At 64.3% G+C, this 22,366-nt stretch overlaps 1 protein-coding gene across 1 annotated transcript; it reads right to left on the reverse strand.

The window, feature by feature from the left end:
• Window positions 1-8,070: 8,070 nt before the first annotated feature.
• Window positions 8,071-15,704, reverse strand: CSPG5 (chondroitin sulfate proteoglycan 5; the record flags this gene model as incomplete). The annotated part of the gene is made up of 5 exons (XM_082323620.1): window positions 8,071-8,232; window positions 10,239-10,311; window positions 11,728-11,916; window positions 13,014-14,319; window positions 15,635-15,704. The coding sequence occupies 5 exons, from the start codon at window positions 15,702-15,704 to the stop codon at window positions 8,071-8,073; spliced, it is 1,800 nt and encodes a 599-aa protein (XP_082179746.1).
• Between the last annotated feature and the right edge of the window lie 6,662 nt (window positions 15,705-22,366).

The raw sequence follows: 22,366 nt of genomic DNA on the forward strand, positions 1-22,366 counted from the left end.
ACAAAGCGCCGGGGAGGAGACGGCGAAAATAAATATGAATTTAGATGCCTGAGGATGCAGTCAAACAGCTGGGACACCTGAGCTGCCTTTAAAAGACACCTAAAAAAGAAAAATCCACAACAGCGTCAGTGCATACGCCTCCCTCTTTTACCTTCTCCTTACACCGGTTGCGTGAAGCCAGGAAGCCGGGTACGCACTTCAGCGTGGGGTTAATCTCATGTCTGGGTATTCATTGTCCTGGAAGGTTTTATGGGGGTCTGATATGACTGGGACAGAAGAAACACAAGGTAAATAGAGAAAGTAGATAGGACGGGCAATGATTTTTATTATTTCCCTTTTCAAATCTTCCTTTTTGCCTATTTCTATACATGCATATCCCTCCGTTTATGTAGCAACTGTTTAAAATGTAGGAGAAAATGCTTAAGAATTACCATTCTGTCAGCCCCTGGTGCAGACGAAGCTCACAAACCTGTTTTTGCAGAGGGGCGGAAGAGCAGGCCTGACATTTCTGACGAGAAAAAAGCAGCAGCATCGCAGGATCACTGAGCATACGACTGGAGGGACCCGGAGAGGCCGGGCAGATAGAGCAACGCCTGCCGCCAGGCAAAATCAGCTCAACTGAAACCTTTCTTGACAGATGTTCGTCCAACCTGTTCTTAGAAACCCTCAGCGACGATGACTCCACACCCTCTCTTGGCGTTTCTTTCCGGCGCCTCATTATCCCCACTTTATACACTTGCTGCTAATGTCGAACCTAAGTATCCTTTGCTGCCTTTAACCATGGTTTGTTTGCTGATTGCCGGTGGCTGTGAAGAATAATTTACCACACTCATAAAGCAAGGGGGAAAAAAAAAAGAGTTTTGATTCAATTTTCAGGTCACCTTTAAAATTCACTTTACCATTTCGAAGCAAAATGCCTGCTGGCTCTCCACGAGGGGTCTCCAGGCCTTTTCCAGCAGAGGCTGAAAAATCCCTGGGAAACGTGCTGAAACCAGAGGATCCGGCAGCAAAGTCGTCTCAGCAGGGAACCGCCAAGATCCTGAGGGTGGCTAGGAGCAAAACGGGATCAAAGCAGGCAGAGACAACACTGTCCTCCTCTCCCAGCTGCAGGTGGTGGGCTCTCTGAAGGCACTGCTCTCTGCCAGATCCTCTGCCCTTCCCATCCGCCCTCATCCCCTCAGCCTTCACACTTCTGACTCTTCCTCATTTTACCCCGTCCTGCTTTTCTTCTTGCCTCTCTGATCACCCCCTCTGCGGTGCCTCCTTCTCGCCCTCCCAACTCTCGCTCACGGAGCTCTCCCACGGCTCCTTTTTCCCCTGTCCTCTCCTATTCCTGCCGATCTCGCGTACGACACACTCTCAGCAGCCGGCAGATGATACAGAGAACTTCAGAGATCCGCTTCTCCGCTCCACATCTGTATCCCTGGCCTGGGTCACCACGCAGAAGCTAGAATCTCCTCATCTTCTCCCAAATCCTTCCTGAAATCCCCTATTCTCCAACGTCTGCGCAAAACCCCAGCAAGTTTGGCTCGTCTTGTGCTAAACCCCACTGTCTGCCATGCCAGCCAGTATTGTCTCACTGTTTCTTTGTACTCTTATACCCAACAGATTGTCTCCATCTGTTGTCTCTTGCCTTGCAGTTAAATTCTGAGCTCTCTGAAGCAAGAACCGTATTTTCATGCTGCGTTTTTGTAGCACCTAGTAGAAGATCTTCATTCCGAGACTCCTAGGTGCTTCTGCAGAATGACTTCCAATTCATTTAATAAATGCAACTTGTATACATAGATCTGAGCAATATTCCTCAATATTGGGGAGCGAAAGGAGCAAGAAGTCGGGTGTGAAGTGTCTGGCAGGTAGAGAAGCCAGACTAGCTTATCCCCCAGCCCCACCGCTGTCCGTGCGAAGATGTGGTGTGCTGGCGAACACAGAAGTGCAGAAAACAGAGCTGAGCGGGACCCAGGGGATCGGCAACCCCAGAGCCTCGCCGCACGGGAGTCAGCACTTCTGGTCACGCAGAGACGCAGCTAACCCGGGCTTGGTGGCCTCTACAAGGAGAGCTGCCCGCCCTCCCCAGGCCGTCTGTCCTTCTGGTTCGTTCTCCTTACAGACAGGAAATATTTCCTAGTGTCTTGCTGAACTGTCCCTTCTGGCAACCGCCGTTCATCATTTGACGTTCACCCTTTTCTGGGGGCCTTCTGGCATGCCACCACAGACCCTGGTCATTCCCAGCCTTTTTGAAGGAGCCTTTTACGTCCCTTGAGACTGCTCTCATGTCTTGGTCGTCAGTTCTCCGCGCTGCCCACCCCGCAGAGGCTGTCTTTTCTGCGTCTCTCATCTTCCTTCTTGCTTCCCCTGAACCTTCTCCCCCAGGCTGCATCTTTTCCGAAGTGGCATGCCTCAAACTGCACCCAGTCTTGTCAAACCTTATCCAACCCTTGTGCCACCTAACAGGTCGGAGGTGGCTGTAACTGCTTTTCTAAGTACTGTAGGATGAAGATCAGAAAACACCTAACCAATCTGCGTACGCTATTTAGTCTTCTTATTTATTGCAATTAACACTCGCTCGGTGGAGAGCACGCTATATCTTATTTATTGTGGTAGGCATCTGCTTGCAGTCAGCATTTTTAAAGACTGGTTTTAAAAAAAAAAACCCAACAGTGAAGCCCTTGAATTCCCAGCCCCCTTTGTCAGCAGCTTTCCTTCTTCACTGGGTCCGGCCCAGCGCTCCCTTGCTCCTTCTCCCCCTGCCGACGCAGTCTTTTCTTCTTCCTCTTAATGACGCTCGCTATTTCCATCTCAATTTGTGCCTTGGCCTTCCTGATGTTTCCCCACATGCTTATGCTACCCTTATAACTGTCCTTAGTAATTTGACCTAGTTCCCACTTTCTGTAAACTTTTCTTCTTCAGCCTGAGGTCAGTGAAGAGCTTGTGACGTAGCCAAGCTGGTTCCTACCACATTTCCTATTGGGGTGGCTTGTATGTGTGTTGTGTGCATCGTTTCTTTGAAGAACTGCCAGCTTCCTTAACTCCTTTCACCTTTAAAGTGCCTCCCATGAGATCGATCTTACCCGTTCTCAAAGCGTCTCGGGCTCCCTTGTCTTTGTTTCCCTTTTCTTCCACATCCCTTCATGGGGGCTCTGAGCTTGGTCTCTCCACGCTCAGTCTCGGCCAACAACTTGCCTCCTGCCTTTTACGTTTCAAATCAGTCGCCGGTGGCTGATCGCCATCGCTGCCTGCAAGCGTGCTGGGCTGCCTGCGCCCCGCTCTCTTCCTCTCCCAGCAGAACCAGTTAACCCGACCCCTGTGCTGGCCAGGATGGCACAAAGCAGCGACGAACAGGGGCTGCCGTAGTTAAAGCCGTCCTCGGAGCTTCGCTAGCATCAGCGAACGCACGCCCAGCTGTTCTTTCCCACACTGAGCATTTTACAGTTTACCGAGCTAAGAGGATTTTGCTTTTCTCCTCTCTTTAAATCCAACGCAGGGTCAGTTTAATACTGGATTCGCTCCCTGTTACAGTGAGGCTGAGAATAATGGAGTAATTGGTATTTCCCATCACTAAATACTGAAATCCCCATGCTTTCTGGCTATGCAAATACCAGTTGAGGGCTCCTACAAGCCAGGAGGCAGCCCGGCGATGGCGGGAAGACCTGGATGTCAGCAGAGATGCTCCCACAAGCTCCCCGCAGTCACCTGCAGGACATATTTCTCCTCCCAAATGTGCCTTTGGGTCACCAGGATGCATCCTGAGCTCCCCGTGCAGCGGTCCTGTGCTGGGGGCTGGCTCCCAGGGATGGTCCGGGAGGGTTTGGGAATGGTCCCGCAAGCCTGACCCTCCTTATTCCGGGTCCCGGGAGGCTGGAGGTGGGACAGCAAGCGTGGGATTCATCTGACCATGTGTAGATGTGTACGACCGGAGCACGTCTGGGCTGCAGCTACAGTCAGAGGGAGCCAGCCCGTACGGTGGTGGAGGATGTGGGTGAGTTAAGCACCGACCACGGGGAACGGAGGCGGCCAACCTCATCTTCCCAATATTCCTCAAAGGCAAGGGGAGCTGCCGGGGCTGCGGGGCCAGCCCTCAGGCCAGGAAATCGCGTCGGGGCTGTTTAAAAGGCTGCATGGGGAAGACGCGGCGTTGCCACACTGGTGCGGTCCGGGGAGGCAGTGGGATGCGGGTTTGTGGTGGGGTGGGAGCATCTGGGGCCGCAGACGGGGCGAAGCGGGTGCCTCTGCTGGCGTGGTGGGGGCCAGCACCCTGTGACAACGGCTGCGGCTGCGCATGGCGTGTGTAAACCCAAGCCAGCAAAGATACCATGCTGGAGAGGACACGGGCACAGAGATCCCACCCCCCCCAGCTCCAGGTATCAAATAAATCCCCAGCCTCCGCTCCCAGGGAAAGCTCCCAGCAGCTCGGGGGAAAGAGGGCCAAACCCCGGGTCCCAAAGGAGCAGCGTCCCACACTGAGGGTGCTGAGCACGGCTCGGGGTGCGCACAGCCTGCCGGGGACCACGGAGCCGCTGCTCCCACCCCTTCTCCCCTCCTTCGCTCTCCCGGCCAGGGCTCAGCCGGTGAATCGGGTCTCTGGCTATGTTGTTTCAGGCAGCCGGAGCTCGTCAAAAGGAAGAAAGGCTCCTTGTCTCGGGGTCGCGGCTCTAATCCTGTTATGTGTCTGCGAGAGAAAAGAGGACGACGGAGCGAGGAGGACAGACCCGGTACCGATGCCAATTCCCTTCCCTTCGCACCCCGCGTCCCGTGCCAGCCCTTGCCCAGCCACAAAAGGCCACCTCCCCTCCCAGCAAACTAACCAAGCATTTAAATTTAATAGCTGTCCGCACCCTCGCTGTTTCAAAGTGATTAGGCGTTTGATTAAAGCCCATGTGTTGCTTTGCTGGCTGGGAGGCAAATTCCTCCACAGGGCCCATGAAGTTGGTTCTGGTGACCGGCGCAGCACACGGTGGATGCTCTTCACCGTCCCCGCCGCTCTCCCCGTGTCAGACGAGGTGCTGACGGGGAGCCCGGCCCCCTGGGTAACCCTGGCTCTCCCCTCCATCCCGATGCACCCGCGTGTGCAAACCGTGCTCCTCCCTCCTTCAGTGCTCCGGCAAAGCCAGAGCAGGAGGAGATCCGCGGGCTGGGGACGTGCCGTCGTCCAGGGGGGAAACCGAGGCACGTCGAGGGATGCTGATCCCAGAGCGAGATGGGGCTCCAGGCCTGGCGGCCAACTGGAGCGAGATGGGGAACGGAGGTTGTGTCTTCATGCGGGAAACGGGAGTGTGCTGGGTAGGTGAGTAGGGTCCGAAGCAGGGGGCACAGCGAGGAAGGGAATTATGGGGGTCAGACCGATGCCCCAGAGCGGAAGGACAGGGGGACAAATACCCCCAGCTTTCCTAACGTGCATTATGAACAGGAGCTTCCTTAGACCTGCTTAAAGCCTCGTGACCCAATTTTGCCCTGAATCCCTACAGCCTGTGTGGGTGAGCAGCTGCAGCCGAGGGTGCCGGGCCGAGGCTGACACCCGTCCCCTCGGCTCCTCCTCGCGTCCACCCCTCACTGCTCTTAAACGAGGGGTTAACACCGCGGAGTTACCGCCTCGGCTTTGCGCAGAGGCTGGTCCCCCGCTGCCCTTCGCTGCCCACCACACCTCGACCGCGTCCTGGGCTCTTCTGAAAGGGCAAAAAATGGGGAGTGAAGGACGAGCAACCCCAGTTGCCCCTTTGCCCGCCTGGGAGGCTCCCAAGGTGGGCGCCGCTGTGTCGAGCCAGGGCGGATCTGTGATGGACGGGCTGTGCCGGGATGGATGGGCTGTGCCGGGACGGATGGGCTGTGCCGTGCCGGTAGCGCGATGGAGGGCTGTGCCGTGCCAGCCTCACCTCCAAGCAGAAGAAGGAGCACAGCAGGGGCGGCTGCTTCCCCAAATCACCCAAAGGCAGTCCCGTTCCCAGACAGGAGACCCGCCTGTCGCTGGCCAGCAAAACAGGGATGAGGTTTCTCTGTCTGGTCCAGAGACCAGCGTTGTGCCGGCTGCTTCTTCCCTGCAAAGGAGACTTTCTTCTCTCCCCAGGCAGTGTCCGGCTGGACCCGCAGGCGCCGTCAGGACGGATCCCAGCGAGGCGTGGGGAGTTTCCAGAGCTCACCTCGCAGCTGCATGTTCACCGGTTAGACTCGTTCCTCGGCCACCCCATCCCACCCCGCGTCTCCCTGCACCCAGCCCCGCCGACTCCCTCCAAGGGCAGCTGGAGACGTGGGGTGGCCTCCCCCATCCCTGCCATGCCCCTTCCCTCCTCTTCCCCGCAGCCCCGCAGGCGTTTCGCTCCCACAGCCCCATGTCATTCCCCATCCCCTCCAACATCCCCTTCCTTACGCATGCCCGTAACTGTTCCTTCTTCCCTCGCTCCTCGTACGCAAGCATGAGTCCTTCTCCCTCCTGTCATAGCAACGCTCATCCCTCTCCGTCTCCCTTTCCCTCCTGCCTGGTCCCATGGGAAGCTCGCACCCAGCATCTGCCCATGCCGGGGACAGCCTGCCTTCCCATGAGGCTTTCTCAGGCATCAGCATCTCCTCTGCGCTCAGCCACGCTCCTGCTCCCCCAACACATTGCTCTCCCCCCGAGCTTGGCCCCAGCCATCTTTTATTGCAGCAGCCGTGCTGCCCCAGTGCTTTATCCATGATTTTACCTGTCGTACGGCTCCGTGCTGGAAGGGGAACAGCAAAACCAAAGCCCCAACAGTGCCGGCCAGCCGCTTGCTCCGCTTTGCATGACCCTGGGGATCGCCTACCGGCTTCCATCGCCACCCCTCATGTTTTAATCTCCCTGAATGAGCTGAGAATTAATTATTTAGCAGCTCATGGAAAGCATCGGGAATGTCTAAAACACGCTGAGCTGCGGCTTTAGCCCCCACCTGCCCCGGGGAGATCGCCGGCTGCATCCCTAATGTGCGGCACGCTTAATATTGTATGTTGATTAATTGCTTCATTTCCTCTCTCCTGAGGAGCTGTGAGTTTTGCTCATGGGTGAATCCATCTCCGGAAGAAATCGGCTCCTGTGGGAAGCAAGACGGAGCCGTGGCCAGAGAGGAGGGTGCTGGGAGTGCTGGGTCCCGCAGGGAGGGACCCCCGCCACGCTTGGTCCCGGGGCAGGGCGATGGCAATTGGGGGGCTGCTTCGAATTTACCTGGCAGACGCTGGGCCAGCATCCCCAAAGCTGCCAGGGATTTTGCCGGATGGAAACGAGGAGCTGGGGGGTGACAACCGCAGGGAATTTCGGCTGTAGAGCCCAAAATCCCACGGGCATCCCGGGCAGCTCCGTCTGAAGGAGGCTGGCTGGGCAGGAGGTGGCCAGGAGCCCGCTGTCGGTGGCGGTCACAGCCCCATGCACCCAGGCCTTGCAGAGGGACCCCGTGCCGGGGACGGGGACAGAGCAGGCCCCGTGAGCAGGGTGCAGCCCAGGCACCTCTGCCAGACATCCCGGGGTGTCCCGCTGCACCCCAGCCTGTCCGGGATGGCAGCACCCCGCGTTCCGGCGGGACGCGTTGCACCCCTGGCTTGGCAAAGCCAGGGAGGGCAGGGACCGGGCGCCCACCAACCCCCTGGGTGACGCTCAGATGGGACCCGGGGGGAGCAGGGACCAAGGACCTGCTGCGTCCGTGTCGGGAGATCGCAGGCACTGGCAAGAGGCTTAACTTTAAAAAAAAAAAAAAAAAAGTTTTATTTCAAGATCTTCCTTTTTTGTTGTTGTTGTTGTTTTTACTTGTATTTCAAAAAAAGTGGGGTAAAAGTACAAAAAAAGTCAGTTGCGGAACGGCAAAGGTTTAGAAATCACAGCGCTGAACTAACCCAAGCGATAGACACGGAGCACAAACCAAACACCCCCACGACACGACGCGGCCAAAGACCATTTACAGCCTTTGACTTTGTATTATTATTAATTAATTTTTGTTTTCCTCTGTACAAAACACACCAAAGCATGCCACGGAGCGGGAAAAAAAGAGATACCGGACGGGGAGGAGACCGGAGATTTGTCGAGCAGGGGACGGGAGGGCTGGCTCCCGCTCTCGCCTCCTTCTCCTCCCCTGCTCACGTCAGGTTGTTCTGCAGGCAGTTGAGCTCGCCGCCGTCCTGCTCCCCTTTGCCGCCGTCGTGCTTGGGCGACGTCGAGTTGTGGATGTTGAACGGCTCCTCCTCCTTCAGGCAGGATTTCAGGGAGTCCTGCAGCTTGTGGGGAGCGCTGGGGTCGTCCTGCCAGGAGAGACGGGGTGTCAGGAGGTGACCGTGCCGTGGGGGACACCGCTGTAATGGGGGGTGACCCGCAGCGGGGACGGGGTGACGGCACCGACGTCCCCGCCGGCCACCCAGCATCCCGACGCGGGCTCTGCCGCCTCGGGCAGGGCTGCCCGAAGGCGAACACAAACGTCCCCCCTCCGAACGCGCGCAGCTCGGCACGGGGGGAGCGTGGCGCCCGCGGCACGGCGGGGAGCCAGTGGGCGACGGGGTCCCCCCCGCCTGCGGTGACTCACTGCTGGTCCCTGCCACAGGTCCCCACCTCGGGGCACCTCCAGCACCCAAAGCCGCTCGCCAACAGCACCCAAGAGCCACGCCGGCCACGGGAGCCGTCCCACCCGCCACCCCTCCAGCTGCCCCCGCCGTCCTCCCGCCACCCAGTTTCTCTTCCCATTTCCAGCCCGGCTCATCTCATCGTCCCCGCGACAATGAGCAACTCCCCGAGCGGCGCTTGGCAGGAGGCCCGAGGGGTTGGATTTATTGCAGTTCGTTAGTGTACAGCCGGCCCCGCCGTGCCGCTGGCCAGATCCACCGGCGGCAAAGCCCGGGATGCCTCTTCCCGACATCCCCGCACCGCTGCCGGGAGCATCTTCCCCGACGGGGCTGGGCTGCGCCCCGAGTTTGTCCCGCATCCATGGGGAGAGTGGCTCCCCCGGCACCGGGGCCGAGCTCCGGCTGCGCTGCGTCACGTCTGTGCCTGGACGGTGCTGGCGTCGCTGTCGGCGCTGGCGGGGCAGGATGGGCCCTGGTGTGGGGGGCTGCGAGGGCGGGATGGGCCGTGGTGGTGAGGCACCTGCTGGCATCGCAGTGGTTACGGTGTTCCCGGTGCTGCGCGGTGACCGGTGGATGGATGGGGACACCCAAGGGCTGGTGTCACACGAGGACGGGAACCCTCCATCTTCTGGGCGGTGACCCCATGAGCAGCGCCCGGCCGGGCCGGGGCTTGTGCCATCGGCTCCACAGCAAAGCCCATGGGATGGGCACCACTGCCGGGGCACCGAACTCCATCGCCCGGCAGAGGGGCTGCACCACATGTCCCCAAAAACCCCTTTTGCAGGGGCGTTGACCCCGCTGTCCCCTCCGCATCCTCGCTGCGCTGCATCCCGGGCACCGTGTGCCACCGTAGGACCGAGCCCCCCAGTGAGATGCCAGGGAGCGGCACCAAATTCATCCCAAGGTTTATCCTCTCCGCAGCGGGGAGCGAGCTGGCTCTGGGAGCCTCCTGCCAGGGTGGCCGGGCCGAGCGGCGGCAGACGCTACGGCTGCTAATGGCGGTCGAAAGATGGGGAAAATCGGCTCTGGGCTAAGGCAAAGGCTAGAGGGACCTACGCTCCTCCTCCGGCTCACGCTGGGCAAAGCCCTTCGCTTCTCTCTGTTTCGATTCAAAAGACAGGAGGTTGGAAGCGCAGCCCTGGGGGACGCCGGCGGCCGCATCCTGACCGCGCCAGCAGCATCCTGGAGTGTTTCACCCTCCAGCATTGCCCGCCGCTGCCAGCCATCGTCCGCCGGTCCTGCCCCAGCGATGCCGCAGCCGGGGAGCATCGTCTGCCAGAGCCACATCGCACCAGCTGTCCCCTCCCCGAAAATGCCGGCACAGCCGCCCCTGCCACCCGCACATGGAGATAAAACCACCGGGCAAATCTGGATGGTGGTTCCCCGGGGTGCCATGCGGGCAGAGGGGACAGGGCACGGGGACAGCAGGGTGACACCGACCCCCTGCCTGGCTCAGGTCTGGTTTGGGTACTCGGGAGAGGATGCGGCACGGCAGGACCCGACAGAGAGGGGACGGAGCGGTGGCCATGGCGGGATGGGGACAGGAGGGTGCAGAGGGACCCGGTGGTGACACCGTCACCCAGGCAGTGCCGGGACCACGGGTGGGGGGGACAGACGAGACATTACAGGACAGAGGGACAAGGGTAGGACAGCAAGCGGGAGCAGGGGACGGTGCCACGAAGCCTCCTTACGTTTGGGTGGGAGCCCTCGGCGATGGTGGAGAGGGAGAAGTTGTCGTTGTGCAGCTCGGACGGGGTGCGGTATCTGCCGGGGGGAGAGGAGAGCACAGCGGTGAGACCGGGGATGCCGCTGAGCACCCCCCGTGCCCCTGGCTGCGTTTCGGGGTGAACCCAGTGTTGGCAGGGTAAATGGTCCCAGCGCTGGAGATCTGGGGGCTAAATGCTCCCAGATCTGGGGGGCTGGGGCTAAATGCCCCCAGCTATGGGGATTTGGGGGCTAAATGTCCCCAGGGATGGAGATTTGGGGGCTAAACGCCCCCAGATGTGGGGGTTTGCAGCTAAATGTCCTCAGGGATGGAGGTTTGGGGCTAAATGCCCCAGATCTGGGGGGTTTGGGGGGCTAAATGCCCCCAGATCTAGGGTTTGGGGGCTAAATGTTCCCAGGTCTGGGGTTTGGGGCTAAATACCCTCAGCTGTGGGGAATTGGGGCTAAATGTCCCAAGCTCTGGGGGTTTGGGGCTACATACCTCCAGCTCTGAGGATTTGGGGGGCTAAATGTCTCCAGATCTGCAGGTTTGGGGTAAATGCCCCCAGATCTAGGGTTCGGGGGCTAAATGTCCCCAGCTGTAGGGTTTGGGGCTAAATAATCTCAGCTGTGGGGATTTGGGGCTAAGTGTCCCCAGCTCTGGGATTTGGGGGCTGAATGTCCCCAGGGATGGAGGTTTGGGGCTAAATGCCCCAGATCTGGGGGCTTGGCAGGGGTAAATGCTCACAGATCAGGGAGTTTGGGGCTAAATGCCCCAGATCTGGGGGTCTGGGGGACTAAATGTCCCCAGATCTGGGGGCTGGGGGCTAAATACCCCCAGCTGTGGGAAGGTGCAGGCAGGCGCAGGCAGGGGAGCGGTGAGAGCAGCCTGGGGCAGGCAGGAGCCGCAGGGCCGGCGAGGGAGACCCATGGGCTGGCACGGAGCTTCGCTGCTAATTACACTTGGCACTTCCAAACGCTAATTAACAGCTCATTAGGGCCCCGGGCTGGGAGGGCTTTCTCCTCCCCGGCTCCAGGGAGGTGGGCAGCGATTGCTGGGGCAGGGGGTGACCCCAATCTTCCCCTGTCACCCCCAGCCCTGTCCCCGGGGACACAGCGGGGACCATCTCCGGTGGCTCCTGGGCAGCGTGGTGAGTCCAGCCGGTGGCCCCAGCTACCAGTGCAACAGATTAACTGGTGCCAGTCAGGAGCAGCTTTAAAGGATTAAACGTGGAGCTGGAACCACAAGCCACGTCCCCGCAGGGCACCCGCCGCCGGGAGCTTTCCCACCCACCGTCACCTTGTCCCCATTGTCACCGGGGGTCTCGATGACACTGCACGGGGATGGGACCGCATCCAGCCCCGGTGCCACCGCTGGGAGCTGAGACCACCCAAACCGCTGTGGCTATCGAGGTGCCACCCCGCAGCATTTGGGGACAGTTTTGGGGGTGCCAGCCCTGTCCCGATGCCACTCACTTGGTCTTGCGCAGTTTGCTGTTCTCCGTCTTGAGCAGGTAGAGCTTCTTGGCGAAGAAGACGGTGAGCATGAAGAGCAGCAGCACCACGAGGGCGGCCGAGCCCACGGCCACGCACATCACCTGGAAGTCTGTGACGATGGCCTCGCAGCGCGTGCCCTTGTGCCACGTGTAGTCCTGCGTGTTGCACCTGCGAGGGGAGGCGGTTAGGGACCCCCACCCCAAAAACCTGTCCCCATCCCACGGAGCATCCTCGGGGGACACCGGCATCTGTAATCGGGGAGATTACAGGGGATGAGATTAATGGGTCCCCAAGGGCCACCCTGAGAGGGGTGAGCCCCCCCCCCAAAATGCCGGGGCCAAGCGCGATGGGTGACAGTGGGGGACGCCAGGAGCGGGGTCGGGGTCCCCGCAGGTGATGCTCGTCCCCTGCACCCGTGGCTCCCGGCCCCACGCAGCCCCAGCAGCGGTGAGGAGCGGGGTGGCCGGTGGGGATGGGGAGGGGACAGGCCCGTCACGCCACACACCCGCGTCCTCCCGTGCAGGCGGGCTCAGCGCCAGCCACATGGCGCGTGCCAAGCCGTACGGCACAGCCGGCATCGCCCTCCCTGGGCGCAATCTGCCGGGGCCGATTAGCGCGGCGGCCCCGGAGCCTCGGCTGCGCGGCCCTGACCTAATTCCTGCCCAGCCGCCGCTCGGGGGGCAGGGAAAGTCCCTCCGTGCCCTGGCGGGACAGGGCTGCGGGGACAAAGGGACCTGGATGGGGTGCACGGGGATGGAGAGCCTGGGAACAGGGTGCATGGGGATGGAGAGCCTGGGAATGGGGTGCACGGGGATGGAGAGCCCAGGGATGGGGTACACGGGGCTGGAGAGCGTTGGAATGGGGTGCGTGGGGATGGAGAGCCCAGAGATGGGGTGCAGGAGGATGGAGAGCCTGGGGCTGGGATGCATGGGGGATTGAGAGTCCAGAGATGGGGTACATGGGGCTGGAGAGCCTGGGGCTGGGTGCACGAGGATGGAGAGCCCAGAGATGGGGTGCACAGGGATGGAGAGCCCAGAGATGGGGTGCACGGGGATGGAGAGCCCAGAGATGGGGTACAGCGGGGATAAAGAGCCTGGGAATGGGGTGCAGGAGGACAGAGAGCCCAAGGATGGGGTACACAGGGATGGAGAGCCCAGAGATGGGGTGCATGGGGGATGGAGAGCCCGGGAATGGGGTACAGGGGATGGAGAGCCCCCACATGCACCCCCCATCTCCCCGCGGGACCCGGGGTCCCCGTCCCTTACCGGCAGAAGGCCCCGTGGCTCTCCACCAGGTAGCACTGGCCGCCGTTGTGGCAGTAGCTGGGCACGAGGTCGCAGATGGAGCGGCAGGAGCTGTTGTGCCGCACGTAACCGCTCCGGCACTCGGTGCCGTTCTCCAGCTGGCCCCGCTCCCCCGGCCGTGGCCGTGCCGTGGGGCTGCCCCCCGCGACGCCGGAGGGCTGTGGCAGGGCCACGTCGCGGCGGCCGGTGGGTCGGGGGTCCCGCGGTGCCGGCTGGGCACCGGGCACGGCCGAGGTGGGCGGCCGGTAGCCGTTCTCGTCCTCCAGCCCCCCATCTTCCTCCTCCTCCTCTTCCTCCTCCTCCTCCTCCAGCTCGTCCTCCTCATCCCCGTCGGCGTAGAAGGAGGTGGTGGGATAGAAATCGGCTTCATCGAAGGGCGTGAAGTCGTCGTAGAGCTCGTGGAGGGCCCATGGCGTGGCCGCCCCCTCCGGCTCCCGCCGCTGCACCGAGCCGGCCGCCCCCCGGCCGCCCCCGGGGAAGCCCCCCAGCCCCTCGCCCCCCTCAAACAGGTCGTAGTAGTCGACGTCGATGATCTCCGAGGCCGTCCGGTCGGCGGACGGCTCGGCCAGGCCCGGGGTGGCGGTGATGGGCTCCTCTGCCTCCAGCCAGGTCAGATCCGTCCGGCCGCGAGCCCCCTGCGCTGGGGCTGGGCTGGATGCGACCACCCAGAGCTCCGGGGGACGCCCCGAGTCCCCCGCGGCGCCCGGCACGGGGCTGGGGTCACCCAGCACAGGGGGCCGCGGCGTGGCCGAGCCCCCGGCTGCCAGCAGCAGGTCGGATTCGGCCGAGTCGGTGGCGAGCTGTGGGCCGGGGGGGCTCGGCGGGGCGGCCGTGAGCCCCCCAAAATCCCCCGGGCTGGGCAGGGAGGCTCGCGTGGGCCGCTCGCCGCTCCCCGGCTCCTCGGGGCTGCCGAGGGCCACTGCCACCGTCCCCCCGTCACCGGGCCAGGTCACCGCCGCCTGGCCGTCCTCCGCCGAGCCGGCTTTGGGGGGCAGAGCGCTGGCATCGCCCTCCCCGGTGCACCCCGCGCACCCCTCCGGCACCGCCGCCGGGTCCGTGGTGGTGGCCGTGCCCGCCCCGGGGGGCTCTAGCTGGGATCCCGCCAGGGGCTCGCCGCCCGCCACGGCCCCCCCGGGGCCGGTGCCGTTGCTGGGCCCCTCCGGGGGGTCTCTGCTCGCCGGGTCCCACCGCGGGGGGCTGCTCTCCAGGGAGCCCTCCCAGCCTCTCCCCTCGGCCTCGCTGGCGTTTTGGGGGGCCCACTCGGATGCTGGAGGGGGACAAGGAGAGAAAGATGTGTCAGAGGTGCCCCCCGCACCCTGGGGAGGCCGGGGGGGCCCCGGGGGGTCCCCGTCTGCTCGACCTCGCGCCCACCATGACAAGCCATTTTGGGGGGGGGCTGCACCCCGAGTCTTTTACAGCCTCTCCCGGGGACCGAAGGGGCCAAGCCCGCAGCAGCCCCCGCTCCATGGGTCCCCCCCGGCTCCGTGGGTCCCCCCCCCGCCACAGCCCCAGTCATCGCCCCCAACTCTGCCCCCCTCCGACACAGCCCCCCCCCCCCCCCGGCTGCCCCGGCCCCCCAGCTCCCCTGTGCGGGGACCGGCCTCTCCTGCCCCTGCGAGGGGATCCAGCCCCCCGCAAAGGGATCCACCCCCCCCGCAAGGGGATCCAGACCCCACAAAGGGATCCAGCCCCCTGCAACAGGATCCAGCCGCCCCCTGCTAGGGGATCCAGCCCCCTTACAAGGGGATCCGGCCCCTGCTATAGGATCCCCCCCCCCCCCCGCAAGGGGATCCAGCCCCCTTACAAGGGGATCCAGACCCCACAAAGGGATCCAGCCCCCCGCAACAGGATCTACCCCCCCTGCAAGGGGATCCAGCCCCCCTGCAAGGGGATCCATCTCTCTCTGGCTCCTGCAAGTGCAGCCCCTGCACACACCCAGATCCAGCCCCTGCAAGGGGATCCAGCCCCCGCCCTGCGATGGAATCCAGCCCCCTCACGAGGGGATCCAGCCCCCTCTGGTTCCTGCAAGTGCACCCCGTAATCGCAAGAGGCTCCAGCCCCCTGCAAGGGGATCCAGCCCCTCCTCTGGCTCCTGCAAATGCACCCATACACACAACGGGATCCAGCCCCCACCCCGGCAAGGAGATCCAGCTCCCGGCAAGGGGATCCAGCCCCTCCCCCGAGGGGATCCAGCCCCTCCTTAGGCTCCTGCAGATGCACCCTATGTACCCAAGGGGATCCCGTCGTCGTCCCCCCCCCAAGGGATCCAGCCCCCGGTAAGGGGATCCAGCCCGCCCTGCCAGAGGACGCAGCTCCCTGCAAGGGGATCCAGCCCCCTTACAAGGGGATCCCCCCCCCATCCCCGGCTGCCTGCAGAGGAATGCAGCCCCTGCCCGGGACCGCGGAGCCCCCCCCCCCCGCCGGGATCCAACCCCCCCCCCCCCGCCCTCCTACAGGTGATCGGCCCCCGCCTGCAGCGGGATCGGGCGCCGGCCCCCCCGCCCCATCCCCGGTGCAGGACCCGGCCCCCCCCCGCCCCATCCCCGGTGCAGGACCCGGCCCCCCCCGGCCCCGGTACGCACCGAGGGCGCCGAGCGGCAGCAGCAGGGCCAGGGCGAGGGCGGCGCGGGGCCGGGCAGCCGCGGGGGCCATGGCGGCATGGAGGGACCGCGGCTCCGCCAGCGGGGCCGGCACCGGCAGCGGCACCGGCAGCGGCTCCGCCCGCGCCCCGCGCCTCCCGCCGCCGCCGCCGCCGCTCCGCGCCGCGCCGCTGGGCGCCGGGGGCCGGGGGCCGGGCCGCGCTGGGGGCGGGCGGCAGCCACCGGCTCCGCCCGCGGGACTGGGGACGCCGCCGGCAGCCGCGCTCCGGGATGCGGCAAGGGGGGGACCCCCCCCCGCCCCCGCCTCGGCAGCACCGGGGGACCCATCCCGGCACCCCCGGCACCGGCATCCCCCGCTGACCCCCCCAAACCTGCTGCTGCCTGGGGGGGGCAGCCCTGCACCGGCACCCCTGCACCCCCCCAGCACCGGCATCGCTTGCTGACCCCCCCCCAAAACTGCTGCTGCACGGGGGGGTCCTTGCACCAGGACCCCCCTGCACCCCCCGAGCCCCGGCATCCCTCGCTGCCCCCCCCCAAAACTGCTCCTGCACGGGGGCGTCCTTGATCCTTGCACCAGGACCCCCCTTCACCACCCCCCCCAGCACCAGGACTCCTCAGTGACCCCCCCAAACCTGCTGGTATATGGGGGGGGGGCAGCCCTGCACCAGCACCGGGACCCCTGCACCCCCCCCAGCACCGGTATCCCCCGCTGACCCCCCCAGACTGCTCCTGCACGGGGGGGTGGGGATCCCTGCACAGGGACCCCACTGCACAGGGAGCCCTTGCTGACCCCCCCAGACTGCTCCTGCACGGGGGGCAGCCCCCCACCAGCATCAGGACACCCCCCCGCACCCCCACCCACCCCCTGCACCAGCGCCGGGACCCCTGCCCCCCCCAGAACTGGCATCCCTCACTGACCCCCCCAAAACTGCTCGGGGGGGGGGATCCCCCCACCAGCATCAGGACACCCCCCTACACCCCCCCCAGCACCGGGACCTCTCACTGAGCCCCCCCAAAACTGCTGCTGCACAGGGCGGCATCCCTGCACTGGGACCCCCCGCCCCAGCGTCCCCCCCGCACTGGGATTCCCCATTGACCCCCTCCCAAACTGCTCCCCTGCACCCTCCCAGCACCGGGACCCCCCCCAGCACCCTCAACCGGTGCGGGGGGACCTCGCCCCCCAGCCCCCCGCTCACACCCAGCCCGGGGGGGGGTGGGGGCATCCCCCCAGCAGCTGCGAGCTGAGGGCAGAGCACCAAAATCCCGGGGTGACGCCCGCGCCCCAGGGTCCCCGGGGGGCTGCGGCACGGGGCGGGGGCTGCGGCCGTGCGGACCCCCCCGGCAAAGGCCCCGGTGGCGGCTCAGACCCTCCTCATCCTCCCGAGCGGGTGCCCCGCGGCCACGGCGCCGCTTCCCAGTGCCAAACTGGTCCAGATGCCACCATGGTCTCCATCACCCGTGACCCATCCACGTGGGTGCCATGAACCAGGCTCTCTCCAACAGGCTGGGGGTGCAGGCAGGGGTGCAGGCAGGCGTGCGGGCAGGGGTGCAGGCAGGGGGCTGCTCCAGGCCTTGGCCCAGCGTGAGGCAGGGAGGCCGAGCCGACGCAGCGGCTGGATCGAGCAGGGGAAGAGCCGGGAGAGGAGAAGCTGCGCAGACGTGACCGGCCTAGCAATGGGGCCAGGGCGAGCCCAGAGGGGCCGCGGGCAGGCGGCGGGCAGGAGCCCCATGGCACGCACGCTGGGCAGGGCCGCGGGCGCACGCGTGGGTGTGCGCGGGCACGGAGGGACCCCCGGGACCCCCCGGCCTCGGGCTCTGCCTTTGCGCTGCCTGAAGCCACACGGGGGGGACGCGCTCCCTCCTGGCCCCCCAGAGCCAGGGCAGCACCCGAACCCCGCGGGTGCCACCGCCAACCCGGGGGACACCCAGCCCGTCACCACCCTGAACCCCACCTCTGCAGGGGACATCGTGGCTGTGCTGGGGACACTCACGCACGTGGGGACGCCCCGCGCTGCACCGGGGGCTCAGCCCGGACCCGTGCACGGGAGAGGGGCTGCGTCTTCACTGACTCCTGCACCGCTCGCCCCGCGGCCACCTCGACCTCCCGGGGCCGGCGCGAGCGCCTGGCTGGCCGAAGCTTTCCAAGGTCACCGCACGTCCTCCTCTGCCGCGGCCACGGCCGCTCCTGCATCCCGCCTCCCATGTCGGGGAAGGATGCTCGGGGCAGGGCCGGGGGCTCCGGGGAGCAGCGGGTGCCCCATTTCGGTGCCCCCCAGCCCCCGTGTAGGACCCACATCAGCTCAGCCACAACCCCCCATCCACCGCGCACCCCTCGCCCGCCCCACCCCGTCCTGCGCAGAGGGGCAGCCGCGGGGCGCGCGTGCTGCGGGGCGATGGCGGGGCCGGGGGTCCCCTCTCCCCCTGGGCCGCCGCCGCGCCTGGCCGCGCTCCCCGCGCCGGGAACAAGCCCCGCTCTGTCCCCGCTCAAAGGGGGATTGAAGGGGCTGCACCTGCTTAATATTCCCCACGCTTCCGCCCCTGGATGCGTTTCCAAGGGGACCGGCCGAGGGGCCGCCGGGATGGACGGGGGGACATGGCTGCGACAGCCGGTGGAAAGGAAGAGGCATCGGGGTCCCACACGTTGCCCGGGGCTGGGGTCCCTCCGCCGGGTCCCCACCGTCGCAGGCTGAGGGAAGATGGGTGGGATCCTGGGGATGGCGCTGGGGCCGCCGTGCGGGGCAGGGAGATGGAGGCCGGGCAGGGCAGCAGCACCCATCCTGCACCCAAAGCCCTTCCCCAGCACCGGGGCAGGGTGCTGGTACGCCGCAGCGATGGCTCACAGTGTTTATGCTCAAGTGGCCAGTGCTGGTTTAGCCCACGGGAGCCTCCAGCACCCGCAGCGACTCCCGGCCAGCGGAAGCTCGTGGGACTGGCAGGGAGCCCTGGAGACGGCACCCGGAGCAGGGTGCCCACGCCCAGGCCTGGTCGGGTCTTGGACATCTCCACGGATGGAGGCTCCACAAGCCCTGGGGACAGCCCGTGCCAGCGCCCCGGAGCACCAGCTCCTCCTCTCCGGTGGGGCTGGGTGGCTCTGGCCCATGGCACCTCACAGCCCTGCAGCATCGCCCCGCTCCTGGCCCTGCCACCAAGGGGACACCCTGTGCCCACCGGCAGCGGTCAACCAGCCGCTCACCGCCGTCCCCTCGGGGTATCGACACCCCAAGAGCTCCAGCCAGCGTCACCCCAGGGTGCCCAGCACCACGGGGAGGGGGGACCTTGCCCTGGATCCCACGGGATCCACGGGGGACAAGGGGGTGTCGGCACCCCGCACCCCAGCCGGAGGCCAGCTGCTCCCCCAGTCCCGGGGGACGGTGCCCATCGTCTTTCCCTGCAGCCCACCTTCGCGGGGGAAGAGCCCCCACCTCCCCGCGCGCCTTCGCCCCCCCGGCGCAGGCTCCGCACCCATCCCTGCACCGGGGGCTCTGGGTCACCCTGGGCGGGCGGGGGGGCACCGAGGGTCTCGCCGCCCTCCACGGCGGCCGATGCCCTGCAGCAGGCAGGGACACCCAGCTGGGGGATGAATTTGGGAGCCTCCTCGCTCCCGGGAGCCGCGGCGGAGCCTCCGTGCAGCGGGCTCCATCACCGCGCTTCAATTTTGGACCAGACAAGGCAGCAGAGCCCAACACAGGTGCCGGAGCCGTCTCACAAGTGCTTTCACCACCTTTCCTACAAACCTGCCTCAGGTTTGTCTTCGTTAGAGGCAGAAGCAGCAGCAGATGAGGGGCGGCAGGACAGACAGACAGACAGAGCTCTTCAGGCTGGCAGAAGACATCGAGCAGCAGCTCCCTCCTCTCAGGCAGAACCGGCTGCCGCCGGGCGCGTGTTTTCCTGGGGGGGTTGCTCAGAATATTTAAGGTGAATTAAAAGACCGAAATGCAGCCACATTTGGGCGTTCCTGGAAGAAATCAGCGTAAGCTCTGTCTGTCTGTCCTGTGAGCGGGTCACGCAGAGCTGGGGAGGGATCTCGCCCCAAATCTCTTCTCTGCCCAGTTCAGCGCCGGGAGCTGAGCTTGCCCATGGGTCTTGCCCTACTTTGGGGTCCCCAAAAGCCCACGGAGGGGCCTTGCTCACCCCCCCGCCCTGCGCTGCGGGCAGATCTGCTCTGGCACCCCCCGGGCGCGGGTGAGAGGTTGGATTAGGGTCAGGGACCCCATGGGGACGGACAGACAGACAGAGGCTGGAGCATGGCGCAAACTGGGCTCCTGGTCCTCACCTTCCCGGGCTCCTGCCCAGCGTCTGGGCCCAGGGGAATCGCCTCCTCCCCGTGCTCGCAGGACGATGTCCCCATCGACCGGGATCCACGCCGGGCTGCATCCAGGCCCTGGGGACGACGGGGGGTGGATGGAGGGGGCAGGACGGGCTGGGGGCAGCTCTTCTCCACCAGCTTTCGTTTCTCCCATCTCGCTCCCTGTGCTGCCCGCTTGACACCCTCCCTCCTCGCCCAGGTACCAGAGATGCGCAAACCACCCCCTTCTCCAATTTTAATTAACAAGTATTGGAAAGGTGCAAAGAAATCACGACTCCAGAAAGTGCTGAATTGAACAGACAGGGTTGATGTCTGCGTTTTCTGCCTTGGACACGTGAGCTCTTCCCTCTCAGAGCGTCCTCGATGGCGAGCCTGAGCCCAGGGCCAAGCTCAGCTCAGCCAGGCAGGGTTTTAGCGGGACAGCGTTGCCCTTGATTGGGGCTGGCACGAGTCGGGGCACGGCTCTGAGGTGACGAGCCCCGATGCGACACCGATAGCCGGAGGAAGCCGCCGCCTGCTTCAGCTGCGAGACTTAAAACCGACCTTCAGCCTCCTCCATGCTCAGCCAGGCCCCGCTCCCTTCAGCCTTAAATACCCGACAGAACCACCCAAACCGTTTCTGCAGGGAATAAATTCACCCACCGCAGATCAGTCACACACCAAACCGCTCCCGACACAGAGCTGATCTGAAAATTGCCCTAATTCCAAGTTCTCAAAACAGGAGCTGGGTTTAGGATTGCAGGAGCAGCTCGGGGAAGGATGCGGGCAGCACCAGGCGAAGAGATCTGCAACCTCTGCCTGCCCTGCGGGGCTGGAGCCCTCCAGGCCGTCTCCTGCCTCTGGCCGGAGGGATAAGCAAGCTGGTATCTTCCAAAAAAACCCCTCCCCGGCCGGCTGGTGCGTTTGGCTCGAGGACTGGGGGTCGCAGAGGCAGAGCCGGGCTCGGGGAGGAGGCAGAGCCCCATCGTCCCAGCGGCCCCCGGCTCGCGCTCTCCCTGCAACTGCTGTTTCCGAGCCACGCTCCTCTGCGGCTGTAGACGGAAAAGGTGGGAGAGGTTTAATACTCACACGTTACAGCCCTGAGCTGCAAAGACCAAGAAAAAAACCTGAGTAAAAGGGGCCCGAGCTGCTGTGGGGAGAAGAGCCAGCAGGGAGCTGCAGCCCGAGGAGCGAGCGTCGCGGCCCGAGGAGCGAGCGCAGCAGCCGCCGGTTGTGTTCCAACACCTTTCGTGTTTGCGAACGTTCACAGGGCCTGCAAGGAGCGACGCATAAAACTGTCACGGAGCGGGGTAAGTCAGCTGCGAGCAATAGCACCTTCCCCACCTCTCCTTCCTAGCTTAAGAAACCGGTTTAATACTTGCGATTTTGCAAAGAGGGCACTGAACGCACTTCAGAAATGCTTTTTATCTTCAAGGTTTTGCTTTTTTTACTGCTGGAAACCAGGATCAATCAAAGCAGCAATTTCACAGTTAAGGACAAGGAGTGAAGACACCACTTTGCTCCATGGAAAATGAAGGGAAAAAAGCTCGGGAGGGCAGAAGAGCTGAACCCCGGCGGCGCACGGAGCGGGGAACACACACCTTAAACCTCTCACGACAGGTCAGGGTGTTTAATGGCATCAAAGACCCGGGCTCTGTTTCATCTGGAAGAGGGAAGCCAAAATTACAGCAGCAGGGAGAGCCAGAGATGAGCGCTGCGCTGGGCACCCTCCGAGGGCAGAGCCCGTCTCCGTTCCAATGGGTCTTCTACAACGTCCCGGTCCCCAGCGCCGGGAGGGAACGCGGGATTTCCATGACGTGGATCCTGCAGGGAGCTGGTGGCTCTTCCAACAGCACGTGGACAAGCGCTCGGCGAGGAGATGTCCCCCGGGGTCCCCAGCGGGACCGGGCTGAACCCGCGTTGTGGAAGCGGCTGGTTCTCCACCAGACCACCGCAGAACCGCTCCTGCCCACGGCTCCCGGTCGGCTCAGCGACGCGGACCTGGGTGGGCAACCTCGGCGCTGACGCACGGTGACCACAGCATCGCCGAACATCCCAGTGCTAGAAACCTGCTCACCGGCAGCGTGCTAGGAGGGCTGCTGGTTTTGATGGACACCAGGTTGCTTTTATCACAGGTAACGTGGAAGGAGAGAAACCGAGGGATTTGGGGAAAAACCTTCCGAATCATCACCGCTAGGTTTCCCGTCGCAGCCTCTGCACGACAGCCCGCTGCCCGGGAGCTCCCAGGGCTGCTGAAAAGGGTCCCTGAACCGTGACCCCCGGCAGCAGCAGGAGGCTCCAATGAAAGGGGAAATTCCCACGCGGGCGGCGCACGCGGCCGGGCGGGAGACGGCGCGGACAAAGAGCGACACTGTTCCTAGAGAGCCGGGCAAGGGACCGGCTCCGGCACAGCCAAGCCGTTGGCAGGT

This window comes from Platalea leucorodia (assembly GCF_965183815.1).
Source record: "Platalea leucorodia genome assembly, chromosome: 1".
In the NCBI taxonomy this organism is placed as follows: domain Eukaryota; kingdom Metazoa; phylum Chordata; class Aves; order Pelecaniformes; family Threskiornithidae; genus Platalea; species Platalea leucorodia.